This window comes from Paroedura picta, chromosome 4 (assembly GCF_049243985.1).
Source record: "Paroedura picta isolate Pp20150507F chromosome 4, Ppicta_v3.0, whole genome shotgun sequence".
In the NCBI taxonomy this organism is placed as follows: Eukaryota; Metazoa; Chordata; class Lepidosauria; order Squamata; family Gekkonidae; genus Paroedura; species Paroedura picta.
The window spans coordinates 93,002,705-93,021,287 of record NC_135372.1 but is presented as its reverse complement, the minus strand read 5'-3'; the positions used below and the strand labels follow the sequence as shown (position 1 = coordinate 93,021,287).

Below are 18,583 nucleotides of genomic sequence, written 5' to 3'. Positions count from 1 at the left end.
AACAACAGTGAAAAGCCATGAGGTGCAATGGCATAACCTCTTTCTTTTGAGCCTGTATCTGTTCTAGCAAAGGAAATTGGACAAGAGGAAGAGTTAGAATCCAACTAGATGAGGGTTTTGTGAAGCCCTGGAGTTTCTTGGTGACCTTGGAAGTGTTTCCTGAATGGGTAAGAGTTAATATGTTGTTAATTTGTTAAAAATGTATCGCGTGATATGACCATTTATGATCATGTCAACTTGTTCCCCTCTTACAAAATGGCCAAGGGTTGGGAAGGGGAGGGGCCTGGGGTGGGTGAGTATGCAGCTATGTTTCCCAGCCATAATCTGCACGATTTGAGAAACTTCTGGAGTTTCTCAAAGCCTGAAGGAAGTTCTCAATAGTAAAAAAGTTGAGAAAGGCTGGAGTTGTTTGAGGAAATAAAGAAAATGATAATTATGAACAAGAAAATGTTGATAGTGCATTGTAAAAGACTCACTTGCATTATTTATTTGATTTATATGCTGCCCCCCCCCCCGAGGCTATGCAAATCTGATATTACCACATTATGTTATGGTGAAATGGTTCAAACCCAATTTTATTTTATTTCTTTAGATTTCTATGCCGCCCATCTAAAAAAAAAACCTCATGGCAGCTTACAACATAAGAAAACTTTACAATAACACTTTAATATCTTTAAAATTCTATTTACAGCACTGCAATTGCCCAGATATATAAACTATCACTTGGGCCAGATGTTAAATCGATAAGTTAAAACTGGCCCAGTTATGAATGGCAGTAAAGCAGCTCAGGTAAACAGCTCATAGTGCAGATCTTTGTGCTATACGACCAGCTGCTGCCAAAGCAACATTTTATAAAATCTGTACAGCTGATCAAATCTCTAAAGGCAATCAAAATCCTTGCTGGGCAAAAGCAGCACCTGGAACAGCCCACTTTCTAAAAACATTCAATGGGTGAAGACTGGCAGTCTTCAAGCAAAGGTTGGATACACACTTTTCTTGGATGCTTTGGACTGATCCTGCGTTGAGCAGGGGGTTGGACTAGATGGCCTGTATGGCCCCTTCCAACTCTATGATTCTGTGATTCTGTGCCAGGGAACGAGTGAGTGGGTGCTGTGGTGCCAAGAGGCACCACGCTGAGGATTCCTGTAGTAGAGGATATGCAGATCATACAAGCATTGAGCACATGTAATATGGTATAGTCACAGATTTGGCTGACTGATTACTAAACAAACTTGTTAACTTAAATCCCACCTGGCCATCATTCTCTAGTTCAGTTAATGGTTTCCAACAGCCTGGGTTGGTAGTCCAGTCTGTTATTCCAATAAATACAATAAATAAGCAAACAAACAAATAAATGATGCGAACTGACAGTAGAAGGGGACAGAAAAATACGTCTTGCGTGAACCCAGAGCTCCCTACTTAACACATTACTCCACAGACGTTTCCCGTTGTTAAATGAAACTTAAGTGCTACCCTGAAAATATGCTCTCGGTCACTTTCTGTATCTGATTTTCCTCAGCAAGTAAACTGAGGCACGCCGATATAAATGGAATTTAAATCGCCTCCTTCAGCGCTCTATGACAGCGCTTCTGTTCTTTTCTTTTTGGGGCACGAAATAGTGTCCGGGAGGACGCACGGCAGCCCCACGCTCTTACTCCGCCCGGTGCGGTTTCACAGGCCACTGAACCGGAGGCTGCGGGGCGTCCTCCTACCTCTAGGGTGCAGGCGAGGCCGGAGAGCCGCGTGGTTCCCGCCATGCATTGCGTGGAAGTCGACAAAGGGGGCGTGCCTGTCAGAGCCGTGTCCGGCAGCCGGGGAGAGCGCGTGGCGGGCGGGTGTGCGTGCGTGTGGGGGGCGCGGGAGGGGTTGTGCGTTGTGTGGGTCGTGTGTGTGCGTGTGGCGGTGCTAGTGCCGTGTGGCTGAGAGTGTGGTGTGGATGTCCCCGAGCTTGCGGCAAATTTCCTTCTTACACGTTGATCTTATTTGATCGGGGCGGGCGGCCGCCGTCTCCCCCGTCCCGAGATGAGAAGAATGCCTTTCCTGCGAAGCCTCCGGGCGCTGTGCAGCGAAACGGGTCGCAGGCGGCGGTAGCCGGAGATGATGAATTGATCAGATAGATGAGGCCGGTCGAAGGAGGGGGTTGCCCCTTCCCGGTGGCCTGTGTGTACTGAGGCGATTCTGATCCGGTTTAAACGCTGCGGTTCCTGCCCCGGTTCTCCTGGTACCTGCCGCGCTTGATTGATTTGCTCGAAATGGGCAGGGCCTTCCTCCACCACGGCTCCGGTGCCTTTCTCCTGAGGAACCGATTGACTTCCGTTAATTGGAGGAAAGCCCGATTTGCTGCCGCTCTCCCCCCTCCCCTTCCGCAGCAAGGACGGTGAAGAAAAGTCTGGGAGCTCCTGTTTGGGGCTTGTGGGCCTGAGCAAACAACAGGGCAGTGCATGGCTGGCTTCTGCTGGCCCAGTGCAGGGATCGGATGCTGCAGTTATCAGTCCAGATGCAAGTACGATTACTTCTGGACTATGATACGGCCCTTTATAGAACAATATGATTAAATTACTGGAATATTCATGGTTGTAAACAGATTGGGAAGTGATAGGAATCTTAAAGATGGCTTTGAAGCATTTAATCTACAAGCTACTTGTACTGTGACTACCAGAAGATCCCCAGAAGGTGGCCTTGTATCCAGGGCGAAAAAAGATTTAAATTTGAACACGATTCAAACTTTTTTAATGATAGTGGAATAACTCATAGTTAAGATATTGGGTGCAAGATTTTTGATAATTTATTTTATGTTTATTTCTTAAAAGCTTTGGCTTTTATTACAAAGTTCTCGTTAAAGGTAAAGGTATCCCCTGTGCAAGCACTGGGTCATGTCTGACCCTTGGGGTGACGCCCTCTAGCGTTTTCATGGCAGACTCAATGTTAGGTTTTGATAAATATATTGAAAATTTGGTTATCAGATATCCAACAACACAGATTATTGTGGGTCATATGAATGCAAGACTCAGTGCTAGCAATGCAGATTTTCTGAAATTAGGTTTGAAGGGGGCTTGACCTTCTCCAAACTGGATAACGTTTTTTTTATTTAGATAGGGGCATCAACATTGCTGGCAGCTATTTGCTGAACTTAACAAAACTTAACTTGGGGATTTTAAATGGACAGCAGGAATTAGTAATAGTTATTTCTTATATTTCTATACCGCCCTCCATTAAGGCTCAGGGCGGTTTACACAAAACCAATATCCAATCAGATAGCTAACTTTACTTATAGTTCCAACCAAGGAACCAGTGTTTTAAACTGTATTATTGTAGCAGGTGAATTGTTGGTTATCGATGTACATGTTCTACAGACTGTTTTATGTATGGTTCTCTGTTATAATGTAAACCGCCCTGAGCCTCCGGGGAGGGCGGTATAGAAGTATGATAAATAAATAAATAAACAGTTAAATTCACTATGATGGAAATCTTTGGTAGTAATCATCTCCCCATAATATTTGTACTAAAAGTATGTTCCAATTCTTATCGAAATGGGAAGCCATACTGTTGCAGGTATGTCAAGTGGAACACCTCCATTGTTGATTATTTTTTTAAAAAATGATGAACTAGGAAGCTGATGAATTTGGAACGTTTAAATGACATCAAAAGAAATTATTAAATCAGTTCCTGGCTAAATTTTTGGCAGCATTTTACATCTTTTTTCTGAAACATTGCAATTGTAAGAGGGATGGAAAAGATGGGATGATATGATAGTGAATATCAGAAGGATAAATCAGAACTCAAAAAGGAACTATTGAATGAAAGCTTTCTGTATATGCTATCATAGCTCAGATATTTCTCAGAAGCAAATTTATCAGAGGCTATTGCATGTGATAAAACAAAGACATACAAAACTGATGTGGCTAAAATAGGTTAACTGCTCAATCAAAAAACCCTAAGTAGTTTTGGAAAACACTTAATGATTTAAACAGGGAACAAAAAAATTTAGAAAGCGAAGAAATCTCTCCAGAAATCTGAATGGACTTCCTATGTGAGAATGGGGATATTGTGGCCAGTGATGAGATCTCCATGATGAAAATGGTCTCAGTTGCAGAAGTTGAATCTGATAAGGTTGTTGGGGACATTGATAATCTAAAACAGTGGTCCCCAACCTTTCTGAGGTTGGGGACCGGCAGGGCATTGGGGCGCGGCCTGCGGGCCATGCCCACGCATCGGGCCGCAGCCGCGCCCGCGGGCCGCACCCCCACACCGGGCCACGCCCGTACATCGGGCCGCGCCCGTGGGCTGCGCCCCCACATCGGGCCGCGAGCCGTGCCCGCACGGGCGCGGCCCGGCCCCGATTCCTTCTCCCCGCCCTCCCGCAGTAAGAAGCTTCCCGGGCCGCAAGCTTGCAGCCTGCGAAGTTTTTTACTGCGGGGGAGGGCGGGGAGAGGGAGCCGCGGCCCGCAGGTTGGGGACCACTGATCTAAAACATAGATTCCCATCTGACCTGTTCCTCTTTAAGTTCCAATTGGTGAGTTTTACTTCTAGTTGTTCCCCCCTCCCCACTATGTTCGATCAAACAGGTGACATTGCTGCAGACTGGCAATCATCATTGTGATACCCATCTACAAAAAAATTGATATTCTGTTAAATCCGGTGGATTATAGGCATATCTGTTTGCTTTCTGTGCTGAGCATTTGGAACTCTAGTTGAAGTCTTGTATGGACGATTGCATTATTTTCTGACCCAAACAATTTGACTTCAAGAAGGGCTATTCTTATAGAAAAAGAATGAAAGGAAACTTACCAACCACAATTCAAAATAAGATTTGAAAAAAATGTTTTCAAAGAGACACAAAGGCCACTAGTGATGCTTTGACTTATGTGCAAAGCAATGGATCCAGCTAGATAGATATAGAACTCATAATAATGTAATTTAAATTGACCTGATTCTGCAAGCAGTTATAGTCTAGCCCTGTTGCATTGAAATTTAAAGAAAATTGTGCCATGTGCCTTACTATGTTTGATGTTTTTTACATTTAAACTTAATACAGTCATGATTATTAGCATCTGGTGAGTTATATAGAACATTACATTTGAATGTTGAACTGTTTGATTTTGAGTTTATATGAATACTTGTATCTGCTATTTGACTGTAACAGCTTGAAAAAGATTTTGACAATATGGGTTTATATAGCTGGCCTCCCATTGCTGCCATGACCCTTTACTATGAGTTCTCCAATCAAATATTGTTTCACTATTGTTTCCACAAATTTTCAGCAGATCATTTTGGCTAAAGTATATAAGAAAGAACTCAGTGTTTAGCAGTGCTTTTATCTTTTTAGTTTTGTATCCATTGGAATCTTTTTGTATAATTTCTGTTAGTTATACAAAGTGGTAAAACATGGCAGCATGGTGACAATGGGTACTATATAAACTCATCTTGTCAAAAAAAAATTCAAGCTGCTATAGTCAAATAACAGACATAAGTACTCATGTAAACTCAAAAATCACACAATTCAAATACAGTGTTCTATATAACTCACCAGGTAATAGATAGTTATACTGATGACATCCAAGAGCTGTCTAAGTTTAAATGTTTAAATAGTGTCTGCTGTGAGCCACTCCCCAAAGAGGGGAGAATGGCTGGCAAAATAGCAGGAGTTCTGTTTCCTACAAATCTTCCTACTTGGAACAAACAGGCTTCCCCTTAGTTCACTGTTAATTTGAACCAACTGGTTCTCTTATGACAGGATTGGCCTGAATAGCTGAGGTAACGTGTTGCTTTTTAAATGTTGAAATATAGTCTTGGTGTTTTTTTTCTTGAGACATCGCAGCATCATACATTCAGATCCCCATTTGTTGTATTTAGAGAACACAAAATCACTATAATGTCATTGGACTGAATCTTAAGGAAAATTCTCACTAAGTAGAGGGGGTATTTGGGGCTTCAGTATGAGGAAGAAAGTAAGGAAGTCCCTTTTTGATGACAGAAATCTGTTACGTTAGCAGAGATCTTCATGTTCCAAGCCATTGGGATCTGGCCAGAAGGGTAAGTAATCCAGTAATCACTTAACTATGTATTTATAAGGATTTAAAAATCCATCATTAATTTTTGTTCCTCATCCAGTCCACACAACTCAACAAACAGTAAAGAATGTGGTCATGCTGGCTGTATAGCTCTGGAGAATCCGGATAAAAAGCACTAGTGTGAGAGGAACCTCCATGCTTTAGAGCACAGGCTCTAAAGAGTCTAGTCATCACCGTGTTTATTGCAAGGAAGTCCCATTACTTTGGCAGGACATATAATAAAGTGTACTTAAATGTATTTTGATGGAGACTCAAGAGTCCTTTCTATAAGGTGGACTAATGTGAATCTACCTTCTGTCCTTCAGCTGGGGGCAACTGTGTTAATTATATGTTCTCTGTGAGCACACCTGGTAGTTACTTTTCTCTAAAGAAGATTCTCAGGGGATGTATTAAATATATATATTGGATCTTAGCCCCCCAGTGGCTGTCAGAATACCACCTTGCTCTCAGCTTTGTTTCCAACCCTGAACTCTCTCCACCCCCATTAAACAGAATGAAATGTGTTTTGCTGTTTTGATGGCAAACCACAAGAACAGGTTTTTCAAGATATTATGGGAGATGTACACAAAGAATACAAACATGTCCAGAAAAGACTGACTGGACATGTGGCTCTGAGGTAAATAAATACATGGGTTTTATTAGGGAAACTGCTATAGAGAGATTTATTTCTGATTATAGTTTGGTTAAGATTTCATTTTTTTTTAAAGTGATCCAACCCAAAATATAAATCAATCCAAAATTTATGTTGGAGTTCAAGTACTCAATTTCATAAGTAATTCTCTGGATCCATTAGGCTTGATAAATTTAGAGTTTGGCCCATAGGCAAGACTTATACCTTTCAAGCCCTGAGGTACAGTGTCCCTTTGTGAAGATAACAAAAAGAACATGGGAACAGTTGCATTTAATAAGATGTGATCTTACTAGAACTCAATGAAATGGTGGGATTTAATGAAGAAACTAAAAGCAAAGCAGACTAAAGAATTAACTAGATGCAAATTATTGCAAGCTGAAGGGTGAACGGAGGATGGCCTTGCCAAAAGCTTTAGTGATAGAAGATCCCACCATTCTCTTTGCGTGAGTATCCACTGTTGGTGGCTGCAGTGTGAGGACTCTCTGAGGAAAAAAAAAAGATTTGAAAAATTCAGAATGTCACCTTTTACTACATATTATAAATATTGAGAAATCTTCCTGTTGGAGTTCCAGGCAGCAGCATGCAACAAGAACTCTTACGGTTTTATGTAGACCTGAGAAATACCCATTGAAACCTCTTTAGATGAAGAGAATAACATAATGGAGCTCTAAGTGCATAAAGTCAACATAGTTCCATATTGACTACACCAGGGTGTCCCCAATCTTTTACAGCATGTATCTCTGGAATTCTGACTGGATGCTAGGTGCAATTACAAAATGGCTGCCACAGAATCACAAAAATTCAGCGAGTGAGGTCATAACATAACTAAAAGTAACCTTTCAGCATTTCAGGCAGAAGCTTTAACATGGTGCCTTTGAAAATAAACATAACTAATTTACACACAGCTCACCTTCAGTCATACAATGAAGATCTTAATGCTGCTGCTGAAGCAAATTTTAAAATTTGTACAATCAGATCTTCAATGGCCAACTGGAAGGCCTACTGAGCAACAGCCCCATCTGGTTCTGCCCATTTTCTAAAAAACACTCGGCAGGTGCCAGAGGGCTCTGTTGGGGAGCCTGGGCTTAAGAAAAAGTCCCATTTAGGCAATAAGAAGAAAAAATAAATAGGCATGCAGTAGGCAGGGAACTATGAAATCTTAAATTGTACTTCTGCTTTAACTCTTAAAAGAATTTTTTAAAATCTCAACCACCATAACAATGTAGCAGGTTTTTTGTATGGTTTTTCAAAAACTGCCAGATATTTTCCAAACACAGCTATCCCATTCATTTTGGTAGATGCCCCATTTATACAAGCTGACTGAATATTTTTATTTATTTACATTATTTATAGACCACCTTTCTCATTGGGACTCAAGGTGGATTATGCAGATAGGTCAATACAGTCAACAGGATGGGACATCAATAAACTACATAATAGGATTTGAATTTTAGGAGTCTAGACAAGCAAAAGTGTAACGATTGAAGCAAAATGTATTAATATGCTATGTTAAATTATGCAAAAATTAGATGATGGGATGATATTTATAACAACAGACTGTACAAACTATTCACCACAGTAAAAACCACAGTCCTTAACATCGCCTAAGTATTTAAACTGCTTTGTGTACAGCCTTATCCTCGATGAAGAAAACCTTCTGGACCATATGTATATCTATGTAATGCATATATGAAACACTATGTCACTGTATTTTTATTAATCTATATATTCTTAACAGATAGGCCAGCAGATGTGCGAGTACATTCTCTTGAAAGGAAATCTTGTATTAAAAAGAATCACCTGAAGAAGTCAGGCATCTTAAATTAATTTATCAGAAGGTGCGGCTGATCTTTTGGGAGAGGGTCTTTGCTAATTTCCTAACCAAGGTTACAAATGCAGCAGTTGCACTTACCAATGGCTCCCTCAATGCTGTGGATTGACTCTTTTACTGGGTTGATCCAGTGTCTCACAGAGATGCTCTTGGAAGTGTGAGGCTGAATTGGAGGCACGGCACGTTCTTTCACAGATGGTAAGCCCTTCAAAGCACTATAGGGCTCAAAGACACACAGAGGGATATGGATTAACACGTAAGAAATATGAATTCTTGAACAAAGACAGTCATTCCCTATTTTCTGTACGTGAGGGCCATAATAATACTTTAGCCTCCATTATAGTTCCCAGCAGGGCTAATAGCAGTTTTAGGGTAGGGTGATTTAAATTGGTGGTTATGGGGGGAGGCCTGAACACACTGTTTCCCAGTGGCTATTGTAATTTTCACTCCTGTAGATGCTTTGAAGTAAAAAGTTCTTATCATTTTTCTCTTGTTTCACATCTGTTTTAGCACTCTGTTTATAGTTTTCTTAGTGACCTAAACTGTAAAGTTTGGCTGATGGTGAGAAGCTGGAAGCGGGTGTAATATGGTCATATGTATCCAGTAAAATAATAGTCTGATATTCAAAAAGAAAATACTACAATAAGAATCAGCAAAGATAATTTAATCAAGATTACATCTGTGTTTATGAATTACCACAGTTTTATTGAGTATATTTAAACGTACAAATAGGCCACATTTAGACTGTACAAAGAAGAGCAAGGGAAATACTTCTTCAGAGATTGCCTTCAATAATTTTGTCAATATTATTTACTACAGATATAATGTACTATGTTTAACAGTTTGGAATTCCGGTCCAGTTGATGGCACTTTTCACTTATGTCTCATTGGAAGCAACCTGGTGGCACTTATTGGGGAGATATATAAGCTTAAATGGTGGCTCCCAAGATCGTGAGTGGCTATGTGAGAAACTGAATTAGATGCCACAAGCGACATCATGATGTAGCTGCAAGAGTTGCAGGGTGGAGAACACAAGTCTTATGGGAAGTGTTGCCTGCTGAAACCTGGAAAGTGAAAGGATTAGGCTTACCCATGATCATCAAAAAGGGTCTCTCTGTGGAGAACTACCTTGCTCTTGTCCTTAAGCAAGTCTTCATGATGATTGTACAAGGAACTGAGGTTAAAATCCAGGCTGTCTCTGGAAACCTAAAAGAATTGAGGGAGGGGGAGTCTATTTTAGTATTTAAACTAGCAAACATCTGCTATTGGTAAACAATGGAATTTGCAGGTGATTAAAAACTGTCCATGTGAATGCAAATTAATACCACAAAAGCAAAGGCCCACCGGCTCCCACAGAGTGAAAGGCCAAGAGCATAGTAGTTGTTGGGCATGTTTTCAGCATGCAGCTCCTTGGGGTGCTTGTTAATGAAAGAAAACGATGGATAGTATCTGATCTGATATATATATATATATATATATATATCTATATTTACCTCAGGCTCTGTGTACCAGACTTGCCTCCTGATGCTTGCTAGGGTAGACTTGGCATGCAATTGATTCCAGGGATCTCGCCGTTGGATTAGATGGGTGGGCAAAGCATAGGCAGCTTTCTGGACCAAGAAAAAAAGTATAAGATGCTTAGACTGGCAACCTTTCTATACAAGATGCTTGGGTCTGGACCATCCCTGATCATGTCATTAAAGATGAGATGTGGTTTTCTCTTTGTACTGTTGCCACCAGCAAGTCTCTCCTCTTCCTACGGCCTCATGTGTAAATTCCCTTTGCGGTGTTGTTATTTAAAGGCTCTGCTCAGTGCTCAGGTCTCCCCTGCTCCCCTCTTTGGTTGTTGGAAGGGACTAATACACTTGATTGGTTGCTCTAAGGGAGTAGGATTAACTGCCATCTCTTGTCTCCTTTAATTTGTACATATCAAATGGGCAAATCAGCAAGCAGCATTCAGAATGTTAAGAAATTTAATAAGAAAAAGAACTGCACAGAACATAAATAAGCATGATAGAATCCACAAGGACAAAAGAAAAAGAACATAAAAGCTGTGCTGGATCAGGCCAATGATGCATCAGTCCAACACACTATGTCATCAGGAGATCCATCAGCAGGGCCAGAACTCCAGAAGCCCTTCCCATGCACCAGAAATACAGAGCACCACTTCCCAGGCCATGGTGTTTCATATATACCTTGTGCCTAATATTATTATTACTACTACTACTATTATTATTATTATTATTATTATTATTATTATTATTATTATTATTATTATTATTTGATTTATTGCCCGCCACTCCCTTGCGGCTCGTAGCGGGTTACAACATTCTAAAACCCCCATAAAATCCATTAAAATCCATTAACGACAACTACAATCCAACAATTATTAGTTAGCAAGCTAACATGGCATGATCGGCTAGTCAACTTCTCCCTCCCCCTACTAGCAGGTGGAGAGGGGATGCTGATGGTCCCATCCCCAATCCTAATCCCAGGTCCCGGGGGGGGGGGGGCATAGATGCCTTGGCCTCAACCATAAACCTGGCGGAAGAGCTCCGTCTTGCAGGCCATGCGGAACGATGGAAGATCTCGCAGGGCCCGCAGCTCTCCCGGGAGCTCGTTCCACCAGGCAGGGGCCAGGACCGAAAAGGCCCTGGCCCTGGTCGAGGCCAGGCGTGCCTCCCTAGGGCCGGGAACGACCAACAGATTTTCTCCCACAGAATGTAAGGCTCTGCGGGGGGCATAGGGCGATAGGCGGTCCCTCAGGTATGTGGGTAAAGCCTTGAAGGTTAAAACCAAAACCTTGAACCGGATCCGGGCAGCAATTGTCAACCAGTGCAGCTGCCTCAGCACTGGCTGGATGTGGGCCCTCCAAGGTGTGCCAGTCAGGACCCTAGCAACTGCATTTTGCACTAGCTGAAGTTTCCGGATCAAAGACAAGGGAAGGCCTGCGTAGAGCAAGTTACAGAAATCTATTCTGGAGGTGACCGTTGCATTGTGGCTAGGTGTTCGGGGGACAGGTAAGGCGCTAGTAGTCGGGCCTGGGGAAGCTGGAAAAATGCCTGGCCCGCTACTCTTTTGACCTGTGCCTCCAAAATCAGGGAGGCATCAATGATCACACCCAAGTTCCTGGCCTGGGACGCGATGGTAAGGTGCGTCCCTCCCAGGGTGGGTAAGCGCGCTTCCTGCTCCCGCCCCCTACATCCTAGCCACAGGACCTCCGTCTTGGAGGGGTTGAGTTTCAGGCGACTCTGCTCGAACCATTCTGTCACCGCTTCCAAACATCTGGCAAATGGTTCCAGGGGAGAGTCCGGGCGATAGGAGATAGAGCTGGGTGTCATCAGCGTACTGGTGGCAACCCAGCCCAAAACTCCGCACCAGCTGGGCCACAGGGCGCATAAAGACGTTAAACAGTGTGGGGGAGAGGTAAATATATATATATATATATATATATATATATATATATATATATATATATATATATATATATATATATATATATATATATATATATATATATATATATATATAATAGCAACTGATCATAGAATCATAGAATCATAGAGATGGAAGGGGCCATACAGGCCATCTAGTCCAACCCCCTGCTCAACGCAGGATTAGCCCTAAGCATCCTAAAGATGGACCTCTGCTCTATCTGTTTAACCAGTGTCTTTATCCAAGTCCTCTAATCCTTACTGTTACTTATCTTAAATGATGGAAAATTAGGATAGTGTATTGATTCATCGAGTTAATACTTGGAAATGATCCATTGTTCCAGTGGGCTCAAGACTTCCCTTTGTGGTCTCAGCACAACAACCCTTTCAACCAACTTCCCCAGAAACGCTTAAGTGCAAGACAGATCAGGAGTTGTTGGGCTCCCACAGGTCCAAATATGTTTTTTGTACCACTGCCTCTTAGCCCTTCTTGGAAGTCTCCTGTTGAAAGGGAGAATTAATGTGTCTCCATCAACACAAATTTTAATCCCAAAAGATCACAAGAAAATTATTCCTCACTCCATGAGAAAAAGACTTTTTTTTTTGCTTGTGTTACACTGTACACTCATGGAGCTCTATAAATACAAATTTGTATTGTTGTCTGTCATTACCACTGTATTATTGGTACAACTAAGTTATCTGTATTGTTTCCTGTTTTATGTAAACTGCCTTAGGGGAGGGCTGCACATAAATATATACATACATAGGGTAGGGAAATATGTCCTATGTTATATGCAGGGTGATTTTTCGCCCAGGCTACAGTGAGGAGAGGGGCTGGACTGCTTGTGCTGTTGAACTACTGACTTTGCCCACTCCTTTTCCTTTATACTCTTAAAATAATATTCTCTCTTTCATCCTTTCCTGTAGAAGGTTTCTTTCTAGACTCCAAAAGCAAGGAACATCTGCCATATAATGCCCCTTCTGCAGCCCTGGAGACACAGGAGAGGATGGGTATGCCAAATTACAACTGTACATTAGAACAGCAAGAAATGAGGAGAATAAAAACTGATAACATTGCTCTGAACCAATATAACTTGGTCTCCCTTACCTGGGAGGAGTCTTCAGTTTCAAAATGGGTAAACGTGAAGGGATCCCTGGTGGGTGGCATATTCCAGCCTCCGGATAACCCCGTGCAGGAAAGCCCAGGTGTCAACAGCAGCGACGATAGCAGCAGCAGACCTCGGGTTCTGACTCCGCGTGTCACTTTTGTTTAGTGTTTCACAGTGGTTGCTAGGAGACGGTCGTGGCAGCTTCGAGAAGTTGTCGCGCCATCTCTCGTCCGCCCTCTAATGGTCAGAAATGAAAGCGGCGGAAGGAGAGGAACCTGAAGCTAAAATGCCGGGAAGATAGATGCTATTGGCTTCCTGAACTAGCTTCGTGGCTAGTAGGGGAGATACGCGAGGGTCCTGAGGAGGGAAGGGAGCCCCCCCACGGAGACAGTCGTAATTTTCTTTTTTGAATGGCTCAGTTTTTACATGAGTGAACCTACTACCTTTTGGAAGTGTTCTGAATAGCTCGATGTATTTGTCATGCTGCCTAAAACGACCCCCCCCCCTGCAATTTAAAAACAGATTTTAAAATAAACTTCCAACCAAGCGCATGTGATTGCGTTGAGGGAAAGTGAGAATTCTCAGTCTTGCAAAGACACGTTAGGGGAAAATTGAGCTTCGTGCCTGCATTTCTTACGTAACTATTACGACTCTGGACAAGCATTTTTGCACAGTTAATTGAGCAAAGCCCCCTGCCCTTCTGTTTGCCGAAGTCTAGTCCCAAAGGTCTGGGCGAGAAAGAGGCCTCTGCGCGCCTCTTCATGAACCGCGCCTGTTAAGCCAAGTTCGCCAACGACTACGCATTGGATTTAAAATCCTCATAGAATCATAGAGTTGGAAGGGGCCATGCAGGCCATCTAGTCCAACCCCCTGCTCAACACAAGATCATCCCAAAGCATCCTAGAGCATCCAAGAAAAGTGTGTATCCAACCTTTGCTTGAAGACTGCCAGTGAGGGGGAGCTCACCACCTCCTTAGGCAGCCTATTCCACTGCTGAACTACTCTGACTGTGAAAAACTTTTTCCTGATATCTAGCCTATATCGTTGTACTTGTAGTTTAAACCCATTACTGCATGTCCTCTCCTCTGCAGCCAACGGAAACATCATGCACCGACCAACCAAAGGGGTGCTTATCTGATGTGCGAATTCAGCCTGGGCCAAAGGTGTCCTACAGCGACAGCCACTAAAAGTGGGTGGCCCCGCTCAGCAGCCAGCCCTTTCACAGGGAGAGCGGCAGGTCCTCCGCGCCAAGCGTTTCTGCAAGCGCCACGTGCGGAAGGCCGAGCCGCAGGTCGCCTCGTAAGCCTGCGCTCCTCATCCTCGGGCTCGGCCGCGTTGCTGAGGCTGTTGCCGGCGGCGGGGCCCTTCCGCGAGGCGCCGCCGGGCCTGCCGTGGAATGAGCGCGCGCCGAGCAAACGGCCTCCGGGCCGCCCGAACCCCGGCGGCATCTTTCGAGCCTCAGGTGCGCTTCCGAGGCAGCGGCGGTTGCTAGGCAGCGAGGGGTGGGCGGTGCCGGCGGGGGCGAGGCGGGGCGGGGCGGGGCGTGGCTCCTGCCTCCATCCCTGCGCCGGAGAGTCCAGCTGCGGTTGCACCTGAGCCGGCGGCTGCCTGAGACGTCGAGCACCGTGCCGGGCAGCTGCTGCGCCGCGATGGCTGGGGCTGGCGGCAGGCTGCATCCTTCTCCCGAGGCGGCTGGCTGCTGGTGCCTCCCCGCTGGGGCCGGGCGGAGGCGCCTGCCGCTCCTGCTGCTGCTGCTGGCTCTGCTGCTGCTGGCTGGGGCGGGCGTCGCTCTCCCGGGAGAGGACCTCCACGCCTGCAAAGAGGTAACCAGGCGGCGGTGGGCATTGGTGGCCGGGGGGCAGGGGCCCGGCGCTGAGGGAGAGCGGCCCTGGCAAGGCCGTGGACATGGCCTTGGCTGCTGAGGGCTATCGACCCATCGAAGTCCATCCCAAGGCGCCATCTGGGAAGCTGGTAGGACAGCGAAAGACACTTTGCAGTGCCACAGTTTTTGAGAGAAATGAAATGCGGGGTCTCTGGGGGGTCTGCTTGGTTGGTTTTGCCTGAGAGGGTACCAGGAACCCAGTTGCCTACCTTCTGCTCTGGTGACTTGGGTGCCACTCAGGATGTTAAGTGTGAAAGGACAGGAAGCCATGTATTTGTTGGCAACAAAACAACTCACTTGATGGGCCTTCGGGGAGGCTGTTGTAATGGGGCCTGAAGTACACTTTTACCCCAACTGACAAAGGCTGGACAAACAATAACGCCTTAGGGATGAAGGGAAATTTCCTAGGTGAGACTAAATCAAGAGTATTGCAATAAGGTAATGATTTTCACTAGTCTATTGTTCTGTATACATATATTCTGGACTGGGTGCACCTTTTGCTATATAACCCAAATGAAAATGACTGTTGCTTTATAGTGGGAAACGTCAGAGAGTCACCCTTGTGGAAAAAACAATGTTCTTGAAGCCCTGTGGGAAATGAACAAATTCACTGTGGCCTTAAGTTTTATGCCACACTAAAGTTGTTATGCCACAGGAGACTTCGTAACCTCAGCTATGTGTATCACTTCCCCCCAAACCCCTGCATCATCAGCACTGCCACCTGTCCTGGTTTTCGCTGAGGGTAAGGACAAGGACACATATTGCAGAGCAAAAGAGAGGCACTCTTTTAAATAGAGGGTCACCCAATAGTCTGCCACTGTAATAAATAGCTTTCCTACTTGCTTTTCCTATTAATTGCAGCCTGCTTTTAAAAAGTGTTTCCCTGTGTGCATATTTATTCTGTATAACATGGCGTATTACCTCTGAGTCAGATGCCACTATCTAATAGATCAACAAGGAATAATTAAAATTTCTTTTGAGCTTATCTGGTTTCTGTTTCTTTCCTTCTCTCTTTTATTTGAACAAGTGGAACTGTATATGAACATTATGGGTGGTGGAAAGAAAAAAACAAACATAACAGACAAAATGGAAAATATTTTTATTCCAAGGGAGTTAACATACTTTTGGTCTCAGCTTTATTTTTAAATTTTCAGTTATGAGAAAAGCAAAGTTTCTGAATTTAACATATACTCCAGAAGTATTTTTTCTCCCTTGCTGTTTCATGACCAGCTTATCACATTCCTTACAGTTTCATAAATTTCACATTTGTATCTTCAGAAAGCTGGTACAAAATCCAGAGAATACTTTAATTCTTTTTGAGATTCTGATATGGTCTCTTGCCAAGAATGTAACCTGCTTTAATTGTGGGTGTGATCTCTTTCTGTCCCTTCACTGTGCTATTCCTGCTTAAATATCTTGAGGGTACACAATACCATTTGATGCCCCCCCTGTGGCTTGTGGTTGTGTACTTACCCACCAAAGCACAAACATGGATGTGTTCCTGAGGGTGATTGGCTGCTGTGTCACTCATACTGTTCACATGATTGAAAAAAAAACAAGATTATTCAGTGAAATAAGTTGTTGGCAGTAGCAATATGAAAATAAAATGGAGCAAGAAGGGTGGTAACCTTTGTTAATAACAGAGGACCCCTCATGCTTGGATGTCTGGGGAGCCCATATGAGGTGAAGAGAAAATATGGAAGAAGATATCCATCACTCAACCTTGTTGGAAAATATTGGGGTCAATTGACTCCCATTGCTCCTCCACACTGTAGGTTTTGTTAGTTCCTGTGACTTCCCTCTGCTGCTCAGGAATATGCAAGCTCATTAACTGTACTGGCCTTAGCCAGTTCTTCAAACCTTTTTACAATCATTCTCAACAAGAAATCAGGTCTCAGACATGAACCCTAAAAAGCCAACACATTTATTTATTTGTTTGTTCGTTTATTTGCATTTATATGGAGCACCTGATTTGTTCACATTTACATGGAGCACCTGATCCCCTCCAAGTATAAATTACCCAGAAGATTGGACCAGCAGCCAAGGGTGAAGGGTGGTGAGCACTGAAAATATTTTTCTGCGCTCTTTCAAGGCCGGGCACTCCTTTCACTGCTTCCTTTGTGTCTCAGGGCATGCAGGAGGACTGGCCAGGACAAGAGTGCAGGGAGCTGCTATTTCAGCATCCAGCTTGATTGATCAGCTGAGACAGTGGATGCCATCTGGGCTCCTTTCACCCCATTCTGGCTCCTCATCAACAAATTTAACATGTCTGCATCTTTTTGCTGTAGAGCATGGGTCCCCAACCCTTGAGCTGTGGACTGGTCCTGGTCCGTGGAACCGTGTGTACCGGGCCGTGATGGGGGGGGGGATGGAGGCACAGGTGCACCTCCCTCCCCCTGCGGTGCAGTGCTCGCTGTGCTGGGAGCGAATCGGTCGCTTTGGCAGCTGATCGCTCCCAGCGTAGCGAGCACCACGTTGTGTGGGGGGGGAGGCACTGGTGGGCGCAAACACGCAGGTGTGGCAGCTCCGTGCCTGCGCGTTAGCGCCCACTGGTGAAGCGGTGCCCGTGCCTCCCCCCCACGGACCAATCCCCGGTCCGAAAAAGGTTGGGGACCACTGCTGTAGAGAATCCAGACTCTCTTCCAGGCCCTTAGCAAGGTGACAAGAGCAGAAGCAAATTTGTGGTGTTGGGTCGCAGCCTAAAAAGCATCTCTGACAGCATCCTTTAAGCCAGGGGAGTCAAACTCATTTGTAATGAAGTCTATGACATAAATGTCACTTTGAACAAGACCATGTGTTGTGTAAAATGTAATTCCATGTATTGGAGATATAAACTTTATAAATGACACAGGCAGATTCAATTAATGATATTACTTTTTACTCAAAATACAAACATGCTTAAAACATTAGTCTTACAGTATGCCCACCCTCCCTCTTCCATTGCCCACTACATATTAGCACTGGGACAGTTTAGTGTAGTGGTTAGGAGTGCAGACTTCTAATCTGGCGAGCTGGGTTTGATACTACGCTCCCCCACATGCAGCCAGCTGGGTGACCTTGGGCTTGCCACAGCACTGATAAAACTGTTCTGACTGAGCAATGATATCAGGGCTCTCTCAGCCTCACCCACTGCACAGGGTGTCTGTTGTGGGGAGAGGAAAGGGAAGGCGACTGTAAGCCGCTTTGAGCCTCCATCAGGTAAAGAAAAGCGGCATATAAGAACCAACTCTTCTTCTATACAGGGACATAATGCACAGCCTCTGTCCTCTGGCAATAAAGGCAACAAGCCCTGGATGAACCAGTCCTGGCCCACAGGCCATACATTTTACACCCCTGCTTTAAGCTTAATGTTTCCAGGTGTATGTTCTGATGAAATACAGTGGGTGTGGATGTCTGCAGGGCAACAAGGAGAGAGGATGTCTGCAGAGAGAATGTGCAAATGAATAGCAGAGTGGTTGTTGGTTTGTTTGCAAATGCAATGCATAACTGTGAGTGAATAAACATTTGAGAGGTCTCTGAATTTTGTACGTATTCGTGTTGCTCTATAATTAGAGTTTCTATACAAAATCCATATAAAAAAACTATAATATTTCTCACCGAACAATGCAGTTCTTCACTTAAGGTT

The 18,583-nt window shown here is 44.1% G+C and overlaps 3 protein-coding genes and 1 non-coding gene across 7 annotated transcripts in view; 2 read left to right on the top strand and 2 right to left on the bottom strand.

Moving 5' to 3' along the window:
* RPL10A (ribosomal protein L10a) overlaps nt 1-18,583 on the bottom strand; it is a 486,091-nt gene that overhangs the window by 292,067 nt on the left and 175,441 nt on the right. The window lies entirely within an intron of this gene.
* On the top strand, nt 1,836-2,187 carry LOC143836968 (small Cajal body-specific RNA 2). The gene has a single exon (XR_013230877.1).
* On the bottom strand, nt 6,682-13,958 carry CFAP276 (cilia and flagella associated protein 276). Of its 2 annotated transcripts, none has more exons than XM_077334246.1 (5): nt 13,076-13,958; nt 10,027-10,143; nt 9,662-9,739; nt 8,615-8,756; nt 6,682-7,184 (listed from the first exon to the last, which is right to left on the bottom strand). In XM_077334246.1, the coding sequence occupies exons 1-5, from the start codon at nt 13,133-13,135 to the stop codon at nt 7,114-7,116; spliced, it is 468 nt and encodes a 155-aa protein (XP_077190361.1). In that variant the 5' UTR covers nt 13,136-13,958; the 3' UTR covers nt 6,682-7,113. The 2 variants fall into 2 exon arrangements, with proteins under 2 accessions (XP_077190361.1, XP_077190360.1); XM_077334245.1 differs by having other exon boundaries at nt 8,615-8,748; nt 9,624-9,739; nt 13,076-13,923.
* The window catches only part of ELAPOR1 (endosome-lysosome associated apoptosis and autophagy regulator 1), a 74,864-nt gene continuing 70,676 nt past the window's right edge, over nt 14,396-18,583 (top strand). Inside the window, exon 1 of one of the 3 annotated variants that reach the window (XM_077334238.1) lies at nt 14,396-14,538. In XM_077334238.1, the coding sequence (XP_077190353.1) occupies nt 14,473-14,538 (66 nt within the window). In that variant the 5' untranslated portion in view covers nt 14,396-14,472. Of the gene's footprint in view, nt 14,539-14,609; nt 14,900-18,583 lie in introns of those variants that run through there. The other 2 variants (XM_077334236.1, XM_077334237.1) reach the window with 2 other exon arrangements.

Coding starts and splice junctions, on each gene's coding strand:
- CFAP276 (XM_077334245.1), bottom strand. CDS start 13,135: ATGCCACCCACCAGGGATCCCTTCACGTTTACCCATTTTGAAACTGAA. Junction 9,740..10,026: donor TCTGGTACACAGAGCCTGAG/GTAAATATAGAT, acceptor CAATTCTTTTAG/GTTTCCAGAGACAGCCTGGA. Junction 8,749..9,623: donor ACCCTTTTTGATGATCATGG/GTAAGCCTAATC, acceptor TGAGCCCTATAG/TGCTTTGAAGGGCTTACCAT.